This window comes from Carya illinoinensis, chromosome 10 (assembly GCF_018687715.1).
Source record: "Carya illinoinensis cultivar Pawnee chromosome 10, C.illinoinensisPawnee_v1, whole genome shotgun sequence".
NCBI classification, from domain to species: domain Eukaryota; kingdom Viridiplantae; phylum Streptophyta; class Magnoliopsida; order Fagales; family Juglandaceae; genus Carya; species Carya illinoinensis.
Window position 1 is genome coordinate 1419051 of NC_056761.1, and position 26439 is coordinate 1445489.

Genomic DNA, 26439 nt, shown 5'->3' on the forward strand with positions numbered 1-26439 from the left:
TATTAAAAAATTATATTAAAATAATATTTTATTCAACTTTTAATAAAATATTTCTTACATCTCATCTACAATACGTTACTAAACGAGGCCTAAATTACTTGCAAGGGTATAAGAACAAGATCGACTCGTGATACATATATTAGCAAATGTTTTATGTTTTATTTTACTGTCTTTACTATTTTTTAACTTTCAAATTTAGACCAAAACATCTTTTTTTTTCATGTGTCGCTATTATTGTCATCGATGTCGACAACTGGCTTTTTGGGCTATGATGAAAATAACTGTATGGCTATAGGATTACCTCTCCTTTGAAAAAAGCATTAGCTTTAATTGATGTTCACAATTAAAAAACATTATAAAAAATGGTGTTATTTGAAAATATTTACATCACATATTATTTATATGGCATGATTTAATTTATAAGATTTAAATTTTAAAATTTATAAAATAACAGTATTTATGTGATATATTAAACTTATTTTATAATATAAATAATTTTACAATATAAGATAGTTTAAAACTTGATTTTATAAAAAAATTTACAGCTAAATCATTTATCAACCTGTAATTTGTAAGCTCAAAGAGTCGAATTACCTCCCAAGTCCCAAGTCCCAGGATTCTTTTGGTATTTCACCCAGAATGCAGGGAGCCGATTTCAATTCCCACCAAACCTACACCCGTCTCCTTTATCCTCTCACGCACTTTTTTCCTCCACCAAAGGCTTACCCAAGCCAGAGCCAGATACAGAGTGAGCGAGTGAGGTTCTCTATTCTTGTCCCCTGTCCCTGAAAATGGCCTGCTCTGCTGCCTCCACCACTCTCTTCTCCTCAAACCCTCGGGCTTTCTCCATCAATTCCGCCTCTCCCATCTCCAATTCCTTCTCTCAATCCCTAAGCATCCCCAAGTCCTTCATCGGCCTCCGTAAACCCCTCCAATCCCATGCCCCTCGCTCCGTTTCGCTCACTCGCTGCTCCCGTTCTCGACGGAGCTTCGTCGTCAGGGCTTCCGTAAGTGTTTCTATCCTATTATATGTTCCCGGTTCTTGAATATTCGGTTCTCAAGGGGATGTTAAACGCTGAGTTTTTATTTTTTTTAGCCGTCGGCATTGTTGCTTTTCATCGTCGTATTGTTAGCTCCAATGGCAATATTCTAGGGGAGATCAATTTTATTTTATCTTTATCTGTTTTCAATTCTTATATATGTCTTACACTATTTCTCTTTGCACAGACCGACCTTCCATTGGTTGGAAATATAGCACCAGATTTCGAGGCGGAGGCTGTTTTTGATCAAGAATTCATCAAGGTAGCTTATAAAGCATGATGTTGAAAATCGCAGCAGTGCTTGTGGTTTTTTCTTGCAATTATATTGGGTCCTTAAGTGTTTGGATAATTATCCAAAGCACTTGGGTAGAATCTTATGTAATGACATATATTTATGGACCCAAATCCAATTTTCATGCTCTTTCTAAGTTGGAGATTTGTGCACATTTCCATATAACCAAATCATCTTCCTTTCAGGTTAAACTCTCCGAATATATTGGAAAGAAATATGTCATTCTATTTTTCTACCCATTGGACTTCACATTTGTTTGTCCTACAGGTTCGTTTGATACTGAAATAATCTTAATTGAACGTTTATGTATTAGTGGATGCTAAACTTTTCCCTTATTCTCTGTTTTATTCTTCCTCATTTGCAGAGATCACTGCTTTCAGTGACCGCCATGCAGAATTTGAGAAGCTAAACACGGAAATATTGGGTGTCTCAATTGACAGTGTGGTAAGCCATTCCCTCCATTTAATTGAAGGCTTTAAAGCCCATGGTCAGCTACCCTCTCATTTTTCCACTTTAAAAATTTGTTTAAATTCAATAAAATGGGCCTATAGTTTATTTTTAGCTCAAAATCTTATTTATATGGAGTTTTCTGCAGGATCAGCACCTTCAATTTATGTACTGTAGTATCATAGTCGTGTATCAGCTGATCATTCTAAGCTTTGAGAGAACTGATGTGTGCTATTTCATTTTCTTTTGTGTCGGGACAAAGTGTGCCCGTTGTTAGTAGAAGTACATTACTGCTATGCCCTGAATTGGAAATTGTTTAATGGTATTTATGTTATCCTTGGTGTAGTTCTCTCACCTTGCATGGGTCCAAACAGACAGAAAGTCAGGCGGGCTTGGTGATCTGAAATATCCCCTGATTTCTGATGTCACCAAATCAATCTCCAAGTCCTATGGTGTGCTAATCCCAGATCAGGTAGGAGATAATTTTTTATGGCTAGAATCTTTTTTTTTTTTTGGTAGTTAAAAAAAATTTTAATTGATCCACGTAAAAAGGCAAGGCCCTAGTACACAGGGAGTATACAATGGCTAGAATCTCATTTTAAAGAACCATGTTTTTTTTTTTTTTTTTTTTTTTTTTTTTTTTTTTTTTTTTTTTTTTTTTTTCCGTTGTATAAATCAAACCTCAATGTTAAGTTGATAAGAACACAGATAGGTTCTGTAGTGTGCATGTGATACCAGTCAGATTATGCTATTGCCGTATGTAGCATGTTGAATAATAATGTGCGATGGTCCGCTACATGTTGTCAATTAGAAGGCCAAACTGGGTTTTTATGGTGTTTCAAAAACTAATCTTGAAAATTGTGAAGTGGTATGATCTAGTTAAAAATGTCAGATCGTGTGGCAGTCTCTGCCAACTCCTTGCAGTGACTTGGAGTTATCTAGGTATGCTAAAAATTGATGACGTTGGGACTTTTATCAGGAAACTTGGCACAAGGCAAATATTACAGGCTTGATCTTTGGAATGGCTTCTAATATGTTACTACATATTACCTTTTGTGGTTTTATTATTCTTCGACTCACATATGTATACACACATCTCAGAGTAGAAGTTTCCAACTATTTCTGCTAGATGTTGCATAGATTATATGTTTTTGTTTCAAAAGCTTGTGTTTCATTGTGTGTATATTGTATGCATTTGGTCTGATATCATGAGTGGAGATTTGATCTTTAATTGAGTAGTGCAAGATTGGATAATAAAGAGTCAGGTCTAAACTGTGGGTGGGTCTGTATTTTAACTTTTCTCTTGTGTTCCCATTCCTCGGTGCTTTTACTGTTTTCTAAATTGTTTTTAAAATAGAAAGTTACTTGTTTTGTGAAGCAAATGGTGAAAGCTGTTGACTTTTCAGTTAAGTTGGATTTTGTTAAAAATATTGTGCTCTCTAAATAGAATGGAGAATAAGCAATGCAGAATGGATGGCATAATATAAATGCTTCTAAAATGCCGGGATAGATGCTTTTCTTACTTTTTCCAGTTTTTCTCCATTAGCTACAGCTTTTTTTCCACTATAATTTGCACATATTTTCTGTCTTAGAAGTTTTCTTTCAATCTTTTAGGGGATAGCATTGAGGGGACTTTTCATCATTGACAAGGAAGGAGTTATACAACACTCCACCATTAACAATCTTGCCATAGGTAGGAGTGTTGATGAGACAAAGAGAACACTCCAGGTAATTATATTCTCAAGGGCAAGACAACGACTGAGTGAAAAATTCTTTACGACGTTTCATGTTTCTATTATTAGAACAGAGTTACGTTCTTATTTTTATTTGTTGACTGCTGAATTGGTCATTGTTGTTTTATGTCCCGCAGGCGTTGCAGTATGTGCAGGAGAACCCCGATGAAGTGTGCCCAGCTGGATGGAAGCCAGGAGAGAAGTCCATGAAGCCAGACCCCAAGCTCAGCAAGGAGTACTTCTCGGCAATATAGAGTGGAGCTACCATTTATGACCCCAGTTGCGCGTTTATTTAAATTCGGGAGGAGTAAAGGAGTTTTGTATTTGTGTAATATCTAATAACTTCTCGTGAATTTTGAGCGGTTGATTGCACGAATAAATTTGGGACTTGAACCTGTTTTTCGGAATATATTGATGTAGCAAAGTACTCTATTATCATGTGTTCGAATCGTGATTCAGATTCAGTTGGATCGGAATTGCTTCAAGCAACGAAACATGGGTGCCAGTTTTAGCCAGCAGACCGGGATTACAGCTGAGAGAAGCAAATCTGATCTTGCTGTATATTGGTATGTCTTGTTCAATTGGTTCAATCAAGGTGATTATGCTAATAGAACGTTTAGAGGAGTTTTAGGAGTGGGAAATTGATATGTAAACCTCAGCCTATGATGTTGTCGTGATTTCAACTTGGTGCTTGTTACATTCTCATAAATTGAATCATACGGTCTAAAGTAGAAGGTTAAAAAAAAAATATTAGTAATTTAATACGTTACCTCAAGTCAGTCAATATCTTTATGATTTTTTTTTTTTTTATTTATAAAAATCTACCTTTTGAGGAAAAGCTCGACGTGCTTGGTTAGATGCACCTTTTCGTGAAGACTAGTTTCAAAGGTCCATTTTGGCAATAATAGGATTCTGTATAAAGCTAAACGACATGTCCTGCTCTTTATGGTAAATAGCATGCGGCTCTGCTTTCTCTCGGGAAATCTAGGAGGTGGATATAGAAGATGAGAAACAGTTGGACGACAGTCCTCAAAACTTTTGAGGTACACGTGCGGCTAAGATTGTATCTGATTCGTCCCTTTTCCAACTGTCCTCTTCGAAAATTGTTTAAAGCATTTTTCATGGGTGCGAACGAAAAATCATCGAATGGTAGAACTGCTAACATGAGAATAGCTTAAAACTCACGTGTTGAAGGATCTCTTGCTTCTATCTACTGATTGAGAGGGAAATTTAAAAATCTTTTAAATTGCCAGCATAGGTTCGAGTAATGTATAAGCCTAGATAAAATAAAGGAATGTGACAGCATAGGAAGCATCGGGGCCCCCTCCCAGCAGCATTGTCATAGAAAGCTGCATCTGAGAATCAATGAAAATAAATAACTTTTTTTTCAACATCTCTAGCATACCCTAAACTTATTAAGAAATTTAACACTTCTCCTTTAATTCCTGCAAAAATGCCGCACAACCCACCATTTGCATAGGTATGACATGGAAATTAAGCTGTTGCTTTGGTTGTATTAATTGTTTATTTTTTTAATAAAATAATAATAAATTGGATAATTCAATTCAACCAGACAATTGGAAAGGATCTCATTTTGTTAGTCAAAGATTACAGGGAGGTCCCGAATTTCTTTAAGGTTCTTTTGGTAGAAGATCTTATATTAAATGGTAAAATGCAGATCACGAGATCCCATATTTCCAAATAAATGATCTTGTAGGTTACAGCGGCATGTATGATATATGATCCGGTTGTTGGAATGTTCCCTCTTTTTTTGTATTTTTTTCTCTAATAAAAACCAAGACCCTAAGATTTCTTGACATGTTGGCTGACTGCTGCGGATCTTTTAATGGATTGCATCATATCGATCGATCTACGTAACCAAATGCAATTGGATATTAACAAATGCTTAGAAATTCAGTAAGTAAAATGTACATTTAAAAATTATCATGTGCCTCACATGTATTCTCCACCTTAAGCCATTGACTTGTAAGTAGGCAATCAACAATCCCCAAAATGTTGGGTGTTAAAACACATTTAATAATTATTATTACCATAATCGTTTAGTTATAAAATGAATCTTAAAATGTAATATGTTATATTTACATTGTAGTGAGAATTTTTAATAAGATCTCTTTTTATAAGAATGAGGATTTATTAAATGTCTGAGATCTCCTTGTATTTATTAAAAAAAATTATAACACCTCTTTTGATCATGATTGCTAGACAAAAGTTTCAGAAGCTCTCCACAATGATGTTGCAATTAATCATGTAGACATCTTGAATTCTTCTGTCCAGACATGTTCTTCCCTCTTTTTCTCTGAATTGATGACATAGATCAATTAAGCCTACATGGTTAACAGGCAGCCCCAGTATGCATGTCTGCTGGAAACCTCGACCCCAACCCTAGCCCCATATAATATCTTTTGTCATGATCAGATCCAGAAGTTCACCAAATTATAGAACCAGAACACATTGATTTTCATTCAAATGCCCCCAGATATGAGAGAATTGATGTGGATACATTCCGATTACATTTGGAACAAGTTTCCGATCGATGCAAAAGCTGCTTTGCATGGGTGTGAACAGTACTTGCTCAACATAATATCCTCATATAATAATTAATTAGAGCCTGTCTTGAATATAAACGTAGGCCATCCAAGCTTTGACATATATTGCAAATAATCATTAATTGATGGTAGATGAACGACATTTATGTTCATATATGTTTACTAATAAATAAAAGATACAAAGCACTTCCAATAGATGCTCTATAATATAATTTTCTTTAAAATATAAAAAAAATTCTTTCAAAAGTGCCCTATAGATCGTGAATTCCATTTTTTTATTTTACATTTTGCTATAAAAACTTACTAGATGTGGAAGAACTATTCATCATTGTAAACATTTTAATTAATATCTCTTATTGTTGATTTTCTATTGGAGGAAAAGTATTAAAAAGTATAATATTTAAATGATATGAAAAAAAAATAGATAAACTAATATATAGTATATTGTGAAAATCAATTTGTAAAATAAAAAAATAAAATTTTAGTAATGTATTTTAAAAGTTAAGATGAAGAATCTATTGAGAGTCCTCGATCTCTATAAAATATTTCTAATTAAAAAATTTTATGTGCAATTACTTTTGTGTATTCCTTTATGCACTTTTAATTATAAATGTAATTGATACAATCATTTTTTTAATATAAAATAACTGTTTTGACTAATCACCAGTGGCGAACCTAAGTATACCTTGGTAGAGGCTATGGGCCCCCAAAGTTTTTTCAAAATTTAAAATATCTCCTATGTTTTATTTATACTTTTATAAATATAAAAAATACTCTAAAAAAAATTATAATCTTTACCATTTCAATATACTTAGAAATGCTCCTTTCCAATTTTCTTCCTATAGTCTTAAAATTTTGTATAATTTCTATATACTATCTATTTTTAGGGATGTGTCCACACCAAAATTAAATTAAAATTAAGTTTAGGAAAAACAATAAACTTATTAATATTGATACCAAAGTTTATTGTTAAACAATATTAGACTTTTTAATATGAAAATACAAGAAAAATAATTTAAAATCAATGATTTATATGAAAAATAGATGAAAAGTTATATCCTCTAGATTTCATTGAGTAAGAATAAATTTATTAAGATTTCAATTATAACATTAAATATTTAATGGGACATGAAAATATTTAAATTTTATATGACACTTGATAAATTAATTTATATACTAGAATGAAAAATAACATTCAAAAAAATCATTTGATAATATTCACAAAAATAAATACTGAATATTTCATTACAAAAATAATAATGAATTAATATTATTTCATAAAAATTATTGTCAAAAATCGAAAATATATATTAAATTGTGTTTTTATTATTTTATTTCTATATATATATTTAACAAATACTGAGATAAGTTTATATATAGTTATATTTTTATGATTTTTAATCTATTTTTTATTTTACATAAATGTGTCATTCGGTTAAAAAGTCGGCCCCTCCTAAAGAAAATTTCTGCTTTCACCATTGCTAATCACATCGACAAATTAAGCAAAAAAAAAAAAACTCTCTCATTAAGAGATGCCTTTATCAATCACATTAATAAAGAGTAAATAAAAGTAACACTAAGTAACATCTCTCATTAAGAGATCAATATAATAAATTAGAGTGAAGAAAGTTGACGGAAAAAAAGCACAACCACGGATTAATACACGAGATATATAGGAAGCATAAAGGCTAGATTTGATTCTTCCAGTATCACAAAGGATTAGGTACAAAACTTTTCTTTTTCCCTTCAGACACGTATACATGATCAGAAACTAAGCTGACACCATGCTGGTCCAGCTCCAAAATGAAAGAAAAGACCTAAGAGCAGTTGTTTGCTTTAGAATTACGGTGGAGAACCGTATAAAACTATATACTGACTAGCTTGCAGACCCAAAAAAGAAGCCTTTCGTAAGTTCTATGCATGCATGATTCATGCAAACAGATCACGTAGCAACCCCACCTGATTCTGGCACATAATTTAGTCTGTCTACCTCTTCTTCCCAATCCAGCTTCGATGTTATCTCATCGTACTCCGGAACATATTCCTAATACAACAAACCAAAAAGAGGAAACCAAGAAAACATTAATGAATATCAAGTAGAAATATTTGAAACATTCGAATTATAATATAAATGATCAGAAGACACGCCATGCATAGATATTAACCTCGAGCTGTCTGAACAATTGGTTGGCTGTTGGTGCAGAGACGATAATGCGACGGGCAATTGGTGAAATAAAGCCTTCATCAACGGCCTTATCGATGAAAGACAACAAGGAATTATAATACCCATCAACATTCAAGAGCCCCACCTGCAAAATTATGACCGAATTAATTTTAATAGATTACAGTATCCAAGTCGAAACATCTAATTAATATATGTTTTTGGCAAACAACTTTTGATTAACAACGCTTTTAATCTTTAATTATTTAGTATTTTATCCTTCTCATTGCGTATAGATGAGATGGAACTGAGAACCTTTCTCCCAGTCAAACGGAGATTCTCCCCCCCAATCAAGCCTATAAATTATTTGACATTATTACTATTTTTTTAAAATGGATAATCTTATGCTATCTTTCCATGTGAATCAGAATTAAGTACCACATGGCACATGCATTGATTCTTCTTTCTTCTTTTTAAAGCTGTTTTTTCTTTTTTCTATTTTTTGCCAATTGTTTCTGAAGAATTTCATCAATTAATATGGCAAAAGAAAAGGAGGAGAAGAAGATTTCTATCTTACGGGTTTGCGGTGAATTCCAAGTTGAGCCCACGTAATGACTTCGAGCAGTTCTTCTAGAGTGCCATATCCACCTGATATTTTTCAATAAGCAAAGACGATGAGTATTTTAAATCAGAAAATGCATGCATGCATGCAACTAAAATTCAATCAAATCTGCTGAAACTTTGATTAAAGGACCGACTCATACCGGGGAGGGCAATGAAAGCATCGGCTTGACGAGCCATTTCAGCTTTCCTCTGGTGCATATCAGATACAGCTCTCACTTCACCAACCGTCTCACCAGTTATCTGCAACATTACTTTCTTGTGTTATTATGTTATTAACTCAGAATGCTGAACCCATTAAATGTATTACACATCTACTAATTATCTGATAATTGACTAACAATTTTAAAAATCGTTTTGCCGTGAAATAATTTATGCTGAATATGTGTAATTACACATCATTAATGCTGTCTTACAAGGACCATTTTTTCCCGTCAACGTCTTTCCAAAGATTGGTTAGTGAGAACTTAGAAACAGAAGCACGGTAATTGATACGTTTCCAAACGCGCTATTTGCAATTCAGTTTTGTTGCCAGAAATGATATAGAATTTTCATTTTCTATCAAAAGAAGAAACAAACTGTGCATGAACGAAGAGATCAGGTGGAGTTCCTGAAAGTACCTCTCTAGGCATTAGACTCCTTGGAATGACTCTGCCGAAAGCCCAATAAGAAGGATCAGTTCCAAACAACATGATGAATTTCTTACGCAGCATAATATTCTGGTGGACCTCATAGTACCACTACTTATAATTTTGTTTAAACAAACGTTGCCATAATAATATCTAGTGTTGAGAGGAAAAATAAACTGATCGAAAAGCTGACACTACTGAAAAGCTGGAAAAATAATCTTCATGGGCATCCTTTATGAAGAAAGGAGCAAGTAATGACTAATCGCCTTGAAAGTTTCACCAATATGGGCACCACGAAACATTGAAAAACAAGTATCTAGCTGCGCCTTGCATCATTGAAAAGACGGGAAAAAGAAAGAAAATGGGATAAAGCAATGTTCAAAAGTTCACATACTTTCTAGCCATCATGCTTTTTCATCTCTTTCTAACTAGGTAAAGACAAGGACCCAAACAGACAACTTTATCCCAATGATAGCTCATAAAGCCTCCTGAATATTAGTAAAAAAAAAAAAAACGCACTTTTACATTGTACTCATGTAGGCCATATAATTAGCAAGTAATTTGTAAATTAGTAAGAGCATATTTTTATTAGACTGTATTTATTATAGCCACGTTCACGGTCCATAAAATATGACCTTTCTGTTCAGAGGACAAAACGTAAAAATGCATGTCCCTTTCATCCGGTCCAGCATTTGATCCCAAGTTGTCTGCCTTTGAGTGGGTTGAGTACCCAATTCATAGAAATTTTGGACAACTTGACTAGTTTTAAGAAATAGAGAAAGAAAGCAGACCATTTCATGTAAAACCAAGAAAAGCAATTATGGGGTGACAAGAGATGCCGGTCTTTTGAACCCATCCCTAGTTCTTGTACTTGATATATATATTCGAACATCAAGACCAACGAGAGAGAGAGAGAGAGAGAGAGAGAGACAAACCCTACAACATGACGCCCACCATCATGAACAGCCTGAGAAACAAGACCCATCAATCCCACGCTCCCACCTCCATAGACCAAATCAATCCTTCTCTCCACCTGCAAAGCACATCGAAAACCAGACCCATTAACACGAGTCAAAAACCCTTCATTAAAATTAACATTAATTTAGTAACCATGAGATGACGACGACGATGATAACAATAATAATACAAAGACTTGCTGGGAATGAAAACCCTAAACAGCCTACTTTAGTGATATATATATATAAATATGTTTCGTGGGACCCCATGAACAAGAATCATGGAGGTTTGGTCATGGAAGCCTGTGGAGGTGCTCAATGTTTGAACGCGTTTAAAAGAGTCATGATACCAAGGGAGCACGTTTGGTTCCCCCCTGAAAAAAGCAGGAGAATTAATATTATTTTAACAAGACCAGTTGAAAAACTATATTATTTGCAGAAAGAGATCATGCAAGAAGGCTGCTCAACTGACGGGCAGGTTACAGCTAGCACTCTCTGTCTCTCTCTCTCTCTTGCCAAACATAAACCCTAAACGTTCCCTTATTTCTCAACAATCATAAGCCCACGTTGGTAAGCTTGTTTGTTGCAGAGCACCACCACACCGACTTCAGAAGAGAGAAAGAATGCAGAGAAAAGACTGAATATATAGTCAGAGAAATACATTTAAAATAAAATTAATGGGATGATAATTCACATGAAATTGACCTTCTGTCGAGGAAGAAAGGTGACAAATTCATGAAAGAACGCACATAGAAGGGACGCATCTCATTGAATCAAATTTTTGCGAAAAATCAATTAGGTAAGATCAGGTCAGAGAAAAACCCGGAATGGCATTTCCAATCGATGTTTGAATGTCTTCTTAAACACAAAAGGGCCATAAAAGGATATAAATTCAAAATATGTTGAAGATGCATATAGTCATAAACTCCCCCGCCATGTGATGTATCATAGAAGAGAGAATGAAAATGGTAAGATGGGACGGACAAAAGCATTAGGGGGAGAGGGTGGGTTGGGGGAGCTAGCGGACTTTAACGTTACCAGTTCCTTCCCAAGTTCGACAGCAGCTTCTTGGTAACTAGCTTTCTTCCCTGAACTGCTCCCACAGAACACACAAATCCTCTTGAATCTCGACTTTGTCTCTTCCATCTCTCTCTCTCTCTCTGGTCTTTCTCTGATCTCTCGTCTCTATTCTGGGATAATGACCTGTCAAGGGACAAGAGGGTTGAGACTTGAGAACGAGAAGGAAGTGATTATATATAGACACTTCTAAATACATAAAAAAACAAAAAAAATACTTCAAGCCGGCCACGTTCAATACTAAACTCCTTGGCCACGTAAATTTAATATAATACACTTTGCGTGTATTTATTTCTTTATATTATATATAGAAGTTAGGATTATAAGACATGATGCTCTAATGCTCTATGTTTAGAGGTGTGCGATGTAAGGTCTTTTTTCTTTTAATTTTATAAATTCATTTTTCTACTTAGGCTGGTTTGTTTTCATAACTTATATTATCTAATTATTATAATTTTTTAAAATTTTTACATAAAATAAAATAAAAAATTCAATTTTTTTATATCTTCAAAAATTATATTCTAATAATATTTGACGTTTCCAAATCCATATGTTGAAATATAAAGTACATGCAGCTCATGAATAACAAGATCAGGAGTCGCGCATTGATCAGGGATGAGTCCAAATGTATATTTTGCGGAGTCCAAACGACTGTTATGTTATATACGGTTATTTTTACATATTTTTTTATATATTTTATAAATGTTATTGGTTAAAATATTTATTTTATATTAAAAAAATAATGCAGTCAATTATATTAGTTGAGTATGTAAAACTAACTACATATAATAAATAAGAAAATTTTATATATTATACTATCATCCCACTTGCATCTCATTAAATAAGATGTGGCACATTTACTACCATTAAATAATTATTTATTATATATTTTTTTATCATTAAATGATGATAAAAATATCATATCATATATAATATGATACAAATGAAATGGTGGTGTATAGAATTACTCAAAAATTTATATTATCCCAACAATGATTTCTTATCAAGCATGCAGAGCACACGCGCAAACCACTTGGGCCACTTCAGAGCTTGAAGATTGAAACATTACCAATTTTGGGATTAATTTACTAAAACATGATAATTATGCTTTCAATATTTCACTATCATTCTCAACTTATTTGTTTTATAAATAAAAGTTTAAAAGTTAATAAAAAATATCATCTCTCGACGTAATAAGATATATATGAGTGTGGGATTTACGGTTTTCCTTTACTTATAATAATCTCAAAGCTAGGAAACTCTCCGATATGCAAATACTCTATGGAAAAATATAATTACAAGCATAATTGTGTACTAATTTGTGTACTAATGGGATGTAATTGATTAAAAAGTAAATTTTATTAAAAACAGTGTTAATTTAAATTTTAAGTATGAATAAATCAATATTAATACACAGATTAATACGCGACTGTACTTGTATATAGCAAAACTCATACTCTATAACTCTCGTTCGTTAGTTTTTTTTTTATTTTTTTATATTCTTTATACATGCATGCAGGGGGATAATGTAAGATTTACGACCTCATTTTATACTGAGAGACTGCACTTTACGCTGTCAAATATACCGTTCATCGGGTAATATATATATAATAAACGACGATAAGTTGCAATGTGTTCACCATAAATTAAACCAACAATAAGTTTTAATATGTACAATTTGACAAAGTTGCTGAAATGAGTCTCACGGTCAAAGAATATTCATCTTTGAACAATATTATCTATATGCATCGATCCTTACCATCAATGGTAGTGTTTAGGGTAGTCTTTAATACAGCTGGACTTTGTATATAACAAAATATGTCAAGTAATATATATAACACTGTTTAACAAGAACTCAAAAAACACGTCATAAAAAATTGAGTTTTGTTATTTATCATTTTTATATATCACACATCATAAATTTTTTTAAAATTAATTAAATTATTTTATTTATCATTCACACACCACATATTTAATAAGAAAAAAATTAAAAAAATTATGTGTAATGTGTAATGTGAGGATAATGAAGAGAATTTTTTAAAAAAAATTTCTTGAATATATATTTTTTCTAACATTTTTTGGCATACATTAAAAATAACAACCTCTACAAACTTTGAACGTTATAGAAATTTTTTGTCAAAATAAAAAAGAAAATGATAATATGATTATCAAAATATATCCTATAAATTTATTCACTCATCTTTTTTTATTTTGATTAAAAAAGTAATTATTAATAAATTTATAATTTTTAATGAATAAGAATATTTAAAAAAATTATTTTTTATATTAATATACACATTTAATGCTCATCCTAGCGTTGTACAATAAAATTTTCAAAATCTCACGATCCAATTAAGGAGTTCACGTACGTTTTCACAGCACAAGTACAGATGTTTTAAATAAAAATATCCAACAATAATAAATAAATGAATGAATTATCGCCTGAATGTAATTTCCACCAAAAGGGAATTGATATAAAAAAAAAATAAAAAAACTAAAAATTCTACCTCGTCCAAACTCACGGTAAGGCCTTTTTGGGCTTGGGAACTGGAAATCGTACCCTTTTGGGGGTTGATCCGGTATTTGAAGTTGGACTGACAGACTGAGAAGAGTAATCATTACATTTTTGCTTGAGTTATGCGCCTTTGACTGGTTGGATGGCCCACCAAACTTTATTTTCTATATTTATTTTTCTAACGTGATTGCATCACCTGTCGCAAGCGATGCTGCAACAACGGTGGTAGCTCCAAAGCATGGGCCAACACCTCCGTTTTAAATTACAACACAGTGACACGATTTAAAAGCATGCTAATTTGATAGTAGAAAAACTAGCTTTTGCCGACAGTAGAGGTGGGATCCACAGGCGAGCTGAGCTTCTAGTTCTTTCCTTTCGAGTTGATTTGTGAAGGCAACCTAATTTGTAAGAGATAGTAGATATCTGGCACGAAAAAGTGTAAGTAGAAAGGACAAGACCGATACATGCGCTCTTGTCAATTGTCATTTCTTCCCAGCGAAAGAGGTATTTCCGTTCCTCCATTCGTCTGAACATTGAATATTTTTCATTTCTGTCAACGTCATATCATCTACGTCTCGCCATGCTACTACAGTTAACAGTACTGGAATGAAATAATAGCAAAAGGTTGTCAGTTGCGATGGAATGCAATCTTCTTAGTTACGTGTTTCCGGTTAGATAATACCCGTTCATTTATATGGACAGATGGTGATGAGATCTTGCATCATTTAAGAAACAGGGAAGTTTTTATTTTTTATAATATTTTAGTAAAAAATTAATTATATTATATATTAATCTTTTCAAAATATGGTTCATTTTAAAATCATTGAGAAACCATTTATAATAAGAAGAAATAATGCAAATCCATTAAGGATTACACGTATTTAGGATCCCATTAAATTAGTCAATAAGGAAGTGGCGTATCCATACGTTGATCTCATTAAATTAGCCATTAAAGATTACAGTTGATGAATTAATATCATTGGGATGTATGTGACACTTGTTCCCATCTTATGCCATTTATTTAAATGGTCCTTGTAAAAACTATATCTTATTATTTGATTATTTCTGTAGTTCTAATTTATTAATAACAATGAAATATTTGAGTTTAGATGTTTTGAGGAATTTTGAAAAAAAAGAAAGAAAAATTTAAATAAAAATATTGTTAAAAATATTATTAGAATATAATTTTTATTTTAAGTTTAAAAAAATTGAATTATTTTTTGTATTTTTTTTATAAATTTAAAAAATTATAATAATTAGATGATAATTAGATATAAAAAATATTTATATTTATAATATTTAAATATTTAAAAAAAATAAAATAAAATAAAATGAAACGATAGATTTTAACCTCCAAATCAGGCCTTTGTTACACCTGGTCCTAAACTTGAATCGTGACTCATAATTCAAAGAAGTCGAACTGTTTCAATGAAGTATATATAGTACTGACCGTTGATTATTTTGAATTATAATTTGTGGCTCTTTTTAAATGTTGTACGAATATTGATATCTTTTTAATTTGTTTATAAAATAAAAAAACCATCCCTCAATTTTGTTTAAAGCATAAAATTGAAATTAATATTTAAATGATGCGTGGATTGTGAAAAATAATTGCTAGATTTTTTTAAGAAAAAAATATTTGTAATCAAATATAATTGATAGAGAGTGTTATTAAAAATATAACAAGATGTCAAGATGTAATTAAGTAAATTATGAAAAAAAATATTTTCTCTAAATTATGTAACGTAACTATTTTATTAAATATGTTATACACGTCACTAATAAATAAATAGAATTGTTCAATTTAAAGTTCTATGTTTATTTCATGACCGACGGCCTTCTTTAGCCGACGACGTTCATCGTTCAAGGGGAGGTGGAACATGTATTTCGACGGCAGGACGACGGGGACAGAAATGGAACCGTTGGGAATTTATCCATGACGTGGTTCATTTAAGATAGAAATATTTTAAAATAAATAAGTTCTATAAAAATAATTTTATAAATTAATAATAAAATTATTTTTCTTATAAAATAAATTTAAAAAATTATAAAAATAAATAAATTTATAAAATTATTTTTACGTAATTTATCCATATATTTAACAGTACTCTAGAGAGAAATGGCGGAAAAGTGAGGTTGTAGCAGATGACACACGTGCGACAAGCCGCCGGCAAGGAACGGATTGAGACCACATTGCAGGGAGACAGAGACATTGTGTTTGGTGTTGCTGCTCGGCACGGGCGGGAACGGATTTCAATGGACAACTGTGACCTTATCTGTCCAATTATATATTGGTTCTCTGTCAGTGTCAAAGTGCTCAGTCTCTGCCTCGATATTTATATATCTTCTTATCATTTTCATACTTTATATTTCATATTTATTTTAATTTTTTTTATAATAAATATATAATATATAAATAATAAATAAAATAATTTAATTAATTTAATCAGAATAAAATAAAATAAAATAAATAAAAAATAATATTTTAATATATAAAATACGTGATATAGAATAATGTGTAGCATTTCTCATATTTATATTCAGCAGATTTGAAACGTGAATTAAGATGAAAAAATTTAGAATAAAATTAAAAATTAAATAAAATATTATTAAAATTTGTATTTTTTAATATTATAATTTTAAAATTTATAAAATTTAAATTATTTTTTATATTTTATATAAAAATTATAAATAAATTAAGATGAAACGTGATTGTGGCTTTTGAGAAGGATAAAACGTTGTTTTTGAGAAGGATAAAATGTTGGGCTATGGCAATCATTTCGAAAAGAAAATTGATGTTGAGACTTGAGATAACCTCTCGTGGATAAAGTTGCTATAGTTGCCTTTACGTCCACGCAAGTATCAAGTTTTATTTTAGCAATTATCAAGTATTTTTTAGAATAAATATCAAGTAATTATAAAAATGAATGACAGACATCAATTTCAATTTAAGACATTGGGTTAATTAAAACTGATATTTAAATAAATACAAATCATTATATCATACATATTTTAAGATATTTACCAAGCTATTATTTAAATTTTAAGGCTCATGATAAGATATAGATATATAAAATGATATACAATATTTATTGAATAATTAATGATATTTTTGACAATTGGATAATTTATCTACAAAATTATAAATATTACAAGATTCATATTTTATGTTTATTTGTTATAAGTATTTAAGTCCTATTTTAAAAGTATCTAATTGTTCTTTTGTATCTATTGTTCTAATTAAAAGTATCTAATTTTAAGTCCTAGTTTAAAAAGTACATTATCTTGAAATATAAATGAAAGGGTTGGCAAAGGCTTCGTCCAAAAGTTAATCTTGGCAAAATAGATCCATCCCTTTGGAAATCGACTGATGACTGGGAGATCCATGTTTCCGGTGAGAATTGCAACTTATAATTTTAAGTACATATTTTATGTTGCGGTCAGAAATATAATTTATAATTTTAAAGTATATAGTTTAGAATTTAAATAATAAATTTTATTATTAAAAATTATTTAATGTTTATTAACTATATGTTTAAAGTATTTTTAAGCACTATATGTCTTTTTAGAAAAGAAATTAAAAAATTATTTTCTAAGATAGCAATCGATTATTTAGAATTTTAAATATTATAATTATATTCTTTAATATTTGAAAATTATAATTATCTGAAAATTATAAGAGTATTTTTATACATTGACAATCTTTTTAAAATTAGAATTACGTTATGCATTATCTTGAAAAACATATTATAAATATACTTTTTAACTTATTTAATATTAAAAGTACTTTAATATGTATTATGTAACACCAAAATAATCTAATTTTTCTATTAAATAGATTTTGATGCTATTTAATCACCTTTTAATACTCTTACCACAACTCCAAATAGACCCTAAAGCACACGAAACATAAAGGAAAATGCCCGGTTACACAAACCATCTTATCTAATATAATAATTATAACTTTTCTCAAATTCACACACAAAATATAATAAATAATTCTATTTTTTAATTTTAAAATAAAAATAATATTAAAAAATAACTCAACAATATTTTAATAATCTTTTAACTTTTAAAAAGTAATTCGTTAACTTTATAATATCCTTAATTAAAATTTTCTTTCCCGAATTCCATAAAATACCTTAAATTAAATTATTTAACTTCTATAAAATATTCTAAATATCCGAACAGTTCTAAACCTTTTGCTAGATACATGTGATCTACCTATCAAGCTGTACCTTCCAATCATAATTCCAATGCCCATCCTCGTTGAATTATTTAAAATTCTAGACCATAATCTTTTTATTTTTCATGGCCATAATTTAAAGTCTGTATTCACAGTCCAAGAAGATTAGATGGCCAATTATATCAACTCAATTGAAAATTTTGAGTGAACCATTAGGGGTGGGCAAAAACTCAAGCAACTCCAACTCCAAAAGAGTTGGCAAATAGTGAAGTTTGGAATTCAACAAAACTTTAGACTGCCAACTGTCACTTCGATAAATATAGTACATATATTACATTACAACTAAAACAATAGACAATGACTAGCGTAATGGTTAGTGTAGTTTTGGTTAAGCCCATGAAAGGTGTTGGAGTCCCCACAAGAATAATTAAAACGGCAATGTCTCTCTCTCTAGATCATATAACTATATTATAAGTCATGACGGTTAGGCTACAGAGTTTGAGTTTCTCCCCCTTCCTTCCTTTGTTGTCGGGAGAAGTAATCAAAGAGAGAGAGATAGAGAGAGAGAAAAAAAAAAAAAAAGAGGAGATGGTAGTTGAACTGAGATTAATAACAACACAATATGTGAGGGTCTGTGTGGCCAATACAACGCATCTAAATGAGAAATTTCTTAATCTTTATTTAGATGTGATTGGACATGTTTTTGGATGCTGGAATAGTGCATGTGTTTGGACGTTTGGATGTAGCACATGGCCCCATTAGACTGACCTAACTCCGACAACTCTCATGATAAGAATATGAATCTATTCCAATTGGGGGTTGAAGTTAGAGCTCAAGTTGGCTTTAGACTTTGGTCAGAGTTGGAGCTCAATCCCATGAACCACGGAGAAAATATTAACGATGAATGTAAAAAATCTTAAGTTCCAGTGTTTTTAATATTGTTTGTAGTTTTTGTCTCTCTCACTAGAGATTTCCGGGATCTAATTGTTCATCTCTCTATCCCCTTAGAAAAAAAACGTAAGCTTCTATATGGACTGAATGTTGGGGGGACGAAAGGCAGCATTTAAGCATGTGGTCACCGTTCATGCTATTCTCCAAAGGCTTCGTACGGGCTTAGGATAAATTAACCCAGTTTCAACGACGTTGGCTGTCTGATAAATGAGCCCATCTTCCTCCCTACAACTTTCCCAACGCATCTTCTGTCTAGTTTTATTTTCCGATCTTGAAGACATTAATATTCTAAAGCCCTAAGCCCATGTCTCACGAGCATGAAAATGGACAATCCCATCCCAGCCAGCCTAATAACAACAAATGAAAGTATTCCCCTACCCCCACCCTCCTGAGTCCCGAATCGTGATCCATCCCAACGATATTCAAAATTGTTATAATAAAAATAATTTTATAATCTTATATATTATATTAATCACATCAATTTATAAATTTATTTATATATATATTCTTTATAATTAAAGTATTTTCCATGGTATTTGGGTGCATCATTAAAAGCTCACTCACTTAGAACTGCCCAATTGGAATTGGATACGTCGATCATTACCGATAATCCGTCGAGTATTATAAAGCATTAGCTTCCTCTGTTGCAACTACCGACTATTGAGGACGTGATCATTTTTAGACTCTTGCAACTTTTGAGCAGTTGACTCCTGACGTTCACCGCTCCTGACTTGTGACTCATCAGCGTGACCCTAACGCTGACAATGACACACGAACGCGCCCCCCCCCCAATATTGACGTGTCGGTGTAGCTTCCTCCGAATTACAGAACCCAAACTCATTCTGACGGTCTCATTCGCGCCGCATCGTCAGCAAAACATCACGCTTAAGTTATGGATCATTACCGCTCGCAAACTCCTGCTGGGGGCAATCGTTATTATTATTATAAAATTTGATTTTTTATATTTTTTTAGATGTAATTTTTTAACATTATTAAATATTTTTAAAAAATAAAAATAAATTTATTATATCATTTAAAAATACTTTTTTAATCATTAAATAAAAAAATTAAAAAAATAAATTCTTTTTTGTTAACAATAGCTCCCAACAAGAGTTGGAGCTAGCGGGATGCATAGTATTTTCCTTAAGTTCTTATCTCAATTTTACAATATTAAATAGAATAAAGATTGGTCTTGTAATATTTATTATTTTTATTATTTATTTGCAATTCAGATAAATTATTATTTTTTCATTTAAAGCAATATTATAATTTGTAGAAAAATAAAAAGATTCTGAATCTTCATCAAAGATTATTTTTTTTGCTTTTACTATTAATAATACAAAAAATGTTACTAACAGAAGTTTTGGTATTCTCGATTTTTACTTTTTATAAAGTAAAAAGCATTTCCTCAAAATGATCAATTGTTGGTAGTCTTGATTCTATTTATAAAACAATAATAAATGTTATAATATCTATTTTATTTTAAATTATTAAATTTCAGACGACTTAAAAAAAAAAAAAAAACCATTCTCCAAAATTTGGCTCCGAATGATTATTTCATATAAAACAAAAGAGTAATTATAAGTATGTAATGTAACAAGTCTTTTATAAAAAAAAATTAGCTCAATCGGGAAAAATAATGAATTTTTTACACTTTTTTTATAATAGGACCTATTTTTTTATAAAGAGCTTGCATAATACTTATGTATTAAGTAATGTTATATATAGTCGTAGAATGCATAAACAACGCATAATTAATTTAAAAAATAATAAAATCTATTATTAAAAAATTAATTTTTTTAAAAATAAATTATATATTTTATTTATTTATTTTTCTAACAACTGCACAATATTTACGCTTCAGCTTTTATCACCTTGGAAGCTGCTTAATTGTTGTCCATCAAGAGCCGCAGCGCGTACTAATTCAGTTATTCAGCCATTCGGTGGCAGGAGCCGTCTCCACCCGACCATCACTCACAATCTCACATGCTTCTTCCATGGGCCAACATGCAATATCCAACCAATCACATGGATGCATGTGTGATTGGGTTTGTATTTGCTTGGAATGTTTGATTGAGATACTTCTCGTTTTTCGAGAAACGACGGACTTAGCTAATTAAGAGCAACGTGGAAATTGCTCTCGATTCCATTTTTCTTTTTGACTTCCTAAAAATTATAAACTTGACTGACATTCTCTTCTTCCATATAAAAATTTGAATAATATATATAACTATCAATATAAAAATAGCACATAATAGTAAATAAACATTGGATTATCGTAGTGAAGAGGATATATTCGGGAAAGAAAGAATCTTAGAAACAAGTAATGATATATGTAATCTTCTTTACATGCAAAAGGGCATGTTTTCAGTTAGGAAAATACTAAGTTGTCCCAAGTTGCCCCTCAAATTTTCTTATAGTGTATTTTGTTTTTTTTTTAAATATTAAAAAATTACTATTAGTAAATTTGTGTGTAATTTTTTTGATAATAAAAAAAAAATTCAAAATATACCAAAATGCACTTAAAAGCAACAAAGGGGGGAGAACGTACCATCACCCTTTCAGTTAACTACACCCTCTTCAGTGGCTGTGAACTCGATTCTCATGCCGAATGCTGACCGTTGCCACTTGGCCTTTCTCTTTTCCACTTTAGGTAAATGATAGAGACAAAATTATCAAATTTATGGTGATGATGCATAACATATTGCAATATATTTTGTAATATATATATATATTTTAAAATAAGAATATTTTTATAAATTAATGTTATTTTCATAAAATATTTTATAAAAGAAATTTGAAGTTTAAAATATAATTATATAAATTATTCTAAAAAATGACGGTTGTTTATCATTTGTCCAAAACCAAAACTGCTTATAAGCCTAAAAAAGCTCACAATTCTAAATACTCGGACACACTCCTTCAAGCAAACAGAGAAACCAAAAAAATGAGAACCCATTCGCCCACAGCGGCGGCCTCGGCGCTTCTTTCTCTCGTCTGTGTCTTCTCTCTTTGCTTATTTGCTTCATCTTCATCATCTATAACTCCCAAAACCAGTGGTATCACCATCCCTATCTCTCCATTGTTCACCAAACACCCATACTCAGATCCTATCAAGACCCTCAATTCTCTTGCCTCTGCTTCTCTAATCAGAGCTAGCCATCTCAAGAGGCCGAAATCCCCTTCTCACCTCCCCAAAATTCAAGTCTTCCCACACGGCTATGGAGGCTATTCCATATCCCTCAGCTTTGGTACACCACCGCAAACCATACCTTTTGTTTTGGACACAGGCAGTAGCCTCACCTGGTTCCCCTGCACCTCACGCTATCTCTGCGCCAATTGCGTTTCCCCCAGCGTCGACAAAATCCTCAAATTCATTCCAAGACTATCATCTTCTTCAAAGTTGCTGGGTTGCCAAAACCCCAAATGCGCCTCATATTTTGGCCCAGATGTCCAGTCTCGGTGCCAAGACTGCAGTCCAGCTTCACAAAACTGTTCACAGAGTTGCCCTCCTTACGTAATTCAATACGGTTTAGGGTCAACCGCCGGATTATTTCTTTCGGAGGCACTGGATTTTCCGGAGAAAACCTTCCCCGATTTTCTTGTCGGGTGCTCAATTTTCTCAACCGGCATACCCGTTGGAAATGCCGGTTTTGGCCGTGGTTCCGAATCTTTGCCCTCGCAATTGGGTCTCAGTAGATTCTCCTACTGTCTGCTGTCCCGCCGCTTCGACGACACCATGGAGAGCAGCGACCTTGTTTTGTATGGTGGGTCCGGTTCGACCAAGACCCCGGGCCTTAGCTACACGCCGTTCCGCAAAAACCCAGTTTCCAACGACACTGCATTCCGGGAATTCTACTACGTAACCCTTCGTAAAGTCATCGTCGGCGACAGGACCGCGAAGATCCCGTACAAATTTCTGGTGCCCGGGGCTGACGGTCACGGTGGGACTATAGTGGACTCTGGAACGACCTTCACCTTCATGGAAAGGCCGGTCTTCGACGCTGTGGCGAAGGAGTTTGTAACTCAGATGGCTAACTATACTAGAGCTGTTGACATCGAAGCCCAGTCCGGTTTAGGGCCGTGTTTCAATATTGGGGGTAAGAAAATCGTTATTCCGGATTTAACCTTTCAATTTAAGGGTGGTGCGAAGTTGACCTTGCCCCTAGGGAATTATTTTGCGTTTGTTCGTGATTCGAGCGTCGTCTGCCTGACGATTACCACCGACGACGTGCTCGGTTCGGGCCCCAGTAGCGGACCGGCCATTATATTTGGTAGTTTTCAGCAGCAGAATTTCTACGTGGAATACGATCTGGAAAGTGAGAGGCTTGGCTTCCGGCAACAAAGTTGCAAGAAATGAGCTGGCGCAGCAATAGGACAACTACAATAATAGTAGTGCTCCAAAGATAAGTACTTCCAAAAAAGAAATTAGTGGTGGAGTTGCATTATTGGATGGGCCTGTTCAGTATCATGTGCACGATGCTCTGCGAATTTTAAACAATGTGAGGGTGACGGCGGCGGCGAATTTACGGTGAAGCGTTAAAAGCTCGCGGCGGAATTGTCAGTGAAATTAAGATTTGCCCATTTAATTTCCTAGAGTATACGGTATAATTAATAGATGGAAGTGTAACGACCAATATATATATATATATTTATATATATACAAAGTGTAATAATACTACAGGCTATCCTCATAGTGTTCCAAGTAATTATTATTATTTTTATCAAACAATTATTGAATTTTAGAAAGATCGATGCTGGATGCTTTCGACTTTGGAGATACTGTGAATTCTCATGCATTTGCGTGGATATCCTTAACCACAACTTTTTGGCTACAGTGTGTTCTGTTTTCTTCATCTTTGTAGGTAAGCTCTTTAAACCCATTATTCTCTTGGACCATTCAAGTTCAATTACGCTTTGCCCATGATGACTTGAAAAGTCACAACCATAACCAGGAGACATGGTGTTTATTGCCATTGAATTAATCGTGTTAACAGTTACAATTTGGTAGAAACAATTGCCAAGTCCTTTCATAATGAGCAAGCAGTTTTTTGGAGCCCCTTTGTCTCCGATCACTCTAGAGTTCCTATGGACGACAAAGCTATGTGCTAGCTTTAACCATATGCAGAAGAGAGGCTACAGTGTTAGACTTGACCATCTATCTACATGTTTTAGAGCATTAGTATTGACTTATTTATCTTTATTTTTATATTTAAATTTGAATAATATGTCTTTAAATTCTTCTACATTGACTTATGCATCTTTAACTTTTTGCATAGTTATGAATAGTAATTCTTTAAATTTGAAGAATCACTTTTCACTATCTAAATATTATTTTTAAATTTCAACTTTGCAAAATTTGTATTAAGATGATTTTGATATATGAAATTTGTATTAAGTTGATCATACAAAGTGTTTTTAATACATATTAATATTTATTGATAAAACTAATCATATGATATATAAAATTAATAATATTTAGATGTATGAAATTGGTATTTTAAGAAAAAAATAAAAATATTTTATTATTATTTAGTTCAAAGATGCAGAATTTAATATAGGAGTGTTTCTTGATATGCAAAATCAATTTTTAAAATATGTAATTTTAAATATGCATATAGAAAAATTAATGCCAGTGCTCTTAGTGAATGAAAGACATTAGACAGCTCATGGTTCTAACTATTTACACGTGCGTTCCACAAGTAATGCATTCATTAGTGTTTCTTGGAAGTGTCCGAACTCCATAGTGTCAAATACGCCTTTGAATGTATTTGTGGAACTTTAATATTATCACTCTCTGATAATCTCATAATTGTCTTTATTTTATTATTATTAAATGTAGTCTCTCTCATGCTTAAGACAATGAAACTTATTCCATCTGTTTTGTCTTCTTACAACAAGCATAGAATCATCATGCGATGAGCATATGTTAATCTTGGTCGCACCGACGAGAAAGCTTGATAATCAAGGAGTAGTACTGCAACTACTGGGTGAAACCTTATCCCATTGGCATCTTTTAGGATGACTTAGGAACCACCAATAATATCACTGAGGGCCATCTTCAATACTCCAGAGTGAGGGGCTTAATTTACAGCCATCTTTTCTTCATCCGGCAACTGTCGAAGCCACTTTCACATTAAATAATTAGTCTGTGTGAATAACGTGGAATCTTTAGACTTTCCAACAGCATTTGGTCTCTCAAGTTGGAAAAAGGAAACCTTGATAGAGAAGGGATTACTTAATTAACTGAGCGATTCGTTCATGGGGAGAAAATGTTGAGAGTCGTGATATTTAGTAATAGAGAAATTTTATTTACAGTCTTATATTCTCAACTCATAAACTGATGATAAGTTAAATTATAAAATTATTTTTATTATAAAATATATTTAACGTATTATACGAAGATGTGTCAATTTATTTGTTTGTTTGTATAAATTTAATATTTTTATTTTTAAATAGAAAGAATATAGAAGAAGGAAAGAAAATGTGTGCATTAAATTAAATTTGAACAGTATTTAGAATCTCTATTAACAGCCCATTATTAGATGAGAAAAGTCGTCTGTACTACTATACTTCAATCTCAAATATGTAGCGTGGGGTTCGGGTGCATTTGGCCGGTGGTCTTGTTTCTAATCTTCTTTGATAATGCGTTAATGTCTGAATTTGCATAACAGGTGGGGAGGAAGGAAGAAGTTATTCCTAGCCTACGATGGTGATTCACGCGTTGATACGATATCTTTTGAGTTTATTTATAAAATAATAAAAAATAATTAAATATAAATAAAGACATAAATTTATGCAGTTAGATATAAAAGCTTACGTCCACATATTGTTTAGAGAAAAAATTTATTATGATAAATGATTTTATAATTTCTCATAATCTCGCATATTGCTTAGTACAATAGAGAAATCTAGGGTTTCAAGAGGTTGTAGGCAATGCGTCCCTTTAAGAGAAATCTGATGGAGGTGCTATGTGTAGGGGAGTTTCGTATGTATAGATTTTTGGAGTCTTCTATTTATATAGAGGTATATTTTCTTGAAGTGATTGAGTCTAACTTATTTTGTGAAGTATTTTTTTTTTTGAGTATCAGAGTTAATTGCTTTTGATTTATCTATTTATTATCTTATCTCTTCCCTATCTCATTTCTTGGCATTAATAATTGATTCCGTGTGTAGGATCAACTAATAATAGAAGAAGAGATAAAGCAAATTATTATTATCAATTATTATTATTATTATCAATTTCTTTCTTTCTTTATTATTA

At 32.0% G+C, this 26439-nt stretch overlaps 3 protein-coding genes across 3 annotated transcripts; 2 read left to right on the forward strand and 1 right to left on the reverse strand.

Annotated features, from left to right (window-relative positions):
• The first annotated feature begins 658 nt into the window (after nucleotides 1-658).
• On the forward strand, nucleotides 659-3947 carry LOC122279786 (2-Cys peroxiredoxin BAS1, chloroplastic). The gene is made up of 7 exons (XM_043090615.1): nucleotides 659-1007; nucleotides 1228-1302; nucleotides 1518-1599; nucleotides 1697-1776; nucleotides 2126-2251; nucleotides 3394-3507; nucleotides 3650-3947. The coding sequence occupies exons 1-7, from the start codon at nucleotides 792-794 to the stop codon at nucleotides 3764-3766; spliced, it is 810 nt and encodes a 269-aa protein (XP_042946549.1). The 5' UTR covers nucleotides 659-791; the 3' UTR covers nucleotides 3767-3947.
• Nucleotides 3948-7720: 3773 nt separating this feature from the next.
• LOC122279787 (cytokinin riboside 5'-monophosphate phosphoribohydrolase LOG7-like) lies at nucleotides 7721-11651 on the reverse strand. The gene is made up of 7 exons (XM_043090616.1): nucleotides 11485-11651; nucleotides 10426-10523; nucleotides 9482-9512; nucleotides 9005-9104; nucleotides 8818-8888; nucleotides 8245-8388; nucleotides 7721-8123 (listed from the first exon to the last, which is right to left on the reverse strand). The coding sequence occupies exons 1-7, from the start codon at nucleotides 11590-11592 to the stop codon at nucleotides 8022-8024; spliced, it is 654 nt and encodes a 217-aa protein (XP_042946550.1). The 5' UTR covers nucleotides 11593-11651; the 3' UTR covers nucleotides 7721-8021.
• A 10345-nt stretch (nucleotides 11652-21996) lies between these two features.
• LOC122279996 (probable aspartyl protease At4g16563) lies at nucleotides 21997-24012 on the forward strand. The gene has a single exon (XM_043090933.1). The coding sequence runs from the start codon at nucleotides 22012-22014 to the stop codon at nucleotides 23533-23535; it is 1524 nt and encodes a 507-aa protein (XP_042946867.1). The 5' UTR covers nucleotides 21997-22011; the 3' UTR covers nucleotides 23536-24012.
• Nucleotides 24013-26439: the final 2427 nt, after the last annotated feature.

Bases quoted from the DNA above. Each gene is read 5' to 3' on its own strand.
- LOC122279996 (XM_043090933.1), top strand. From the start codon at position 22,012: ATGACGGTTGTTTATCATTTGTCCAAAACCAAAACTGCTTATAAGCCT.
- LOC122279787 (XM_043090616.1), bottom strand. From the start codon at position 11,592: ATGGAAGAGACAAAGTCGAGATTCAAGAGGATTTGTGTGTTCTGTGGG. The intron at 9,105-9,481 runs GTACTTTCAGGA...GTAATGTTGCAG, and splicing joins GGAGTCTAATGCCTAGAGAG to ATAACTGGTGAGACGGTTGG. The intron at 8,889-9,004 runs GTATGAGTCGGT...GAAAAATATCAG, and splicing joins TGCTTTCATTGCCCTCCCCG to GTGGATATGGCACTCTAGAA.
- LOC122279786 (XM_043090615.1), top strand. From the start codon at position 792: ATGGCCTGCTCTGCTGCCTCCACCACTCTCTTCTCCTCAAACCCTCGG. The intron at 1,008-1,227 runs GTAAGTGTTTCT...CTCTTTGCACAG, and splicing joins GCTTCGTCGTCAGGGCTTCC to ACCGACCTTCCATTGGTTGG. The intron at 1,777-2,125 runs GTAAGCCATTCC...TCCTTGGTGTAG, and splicing joins GTGTCTCAATTGACAGTGTG to TTCTCTCACCTTGCATGGGT.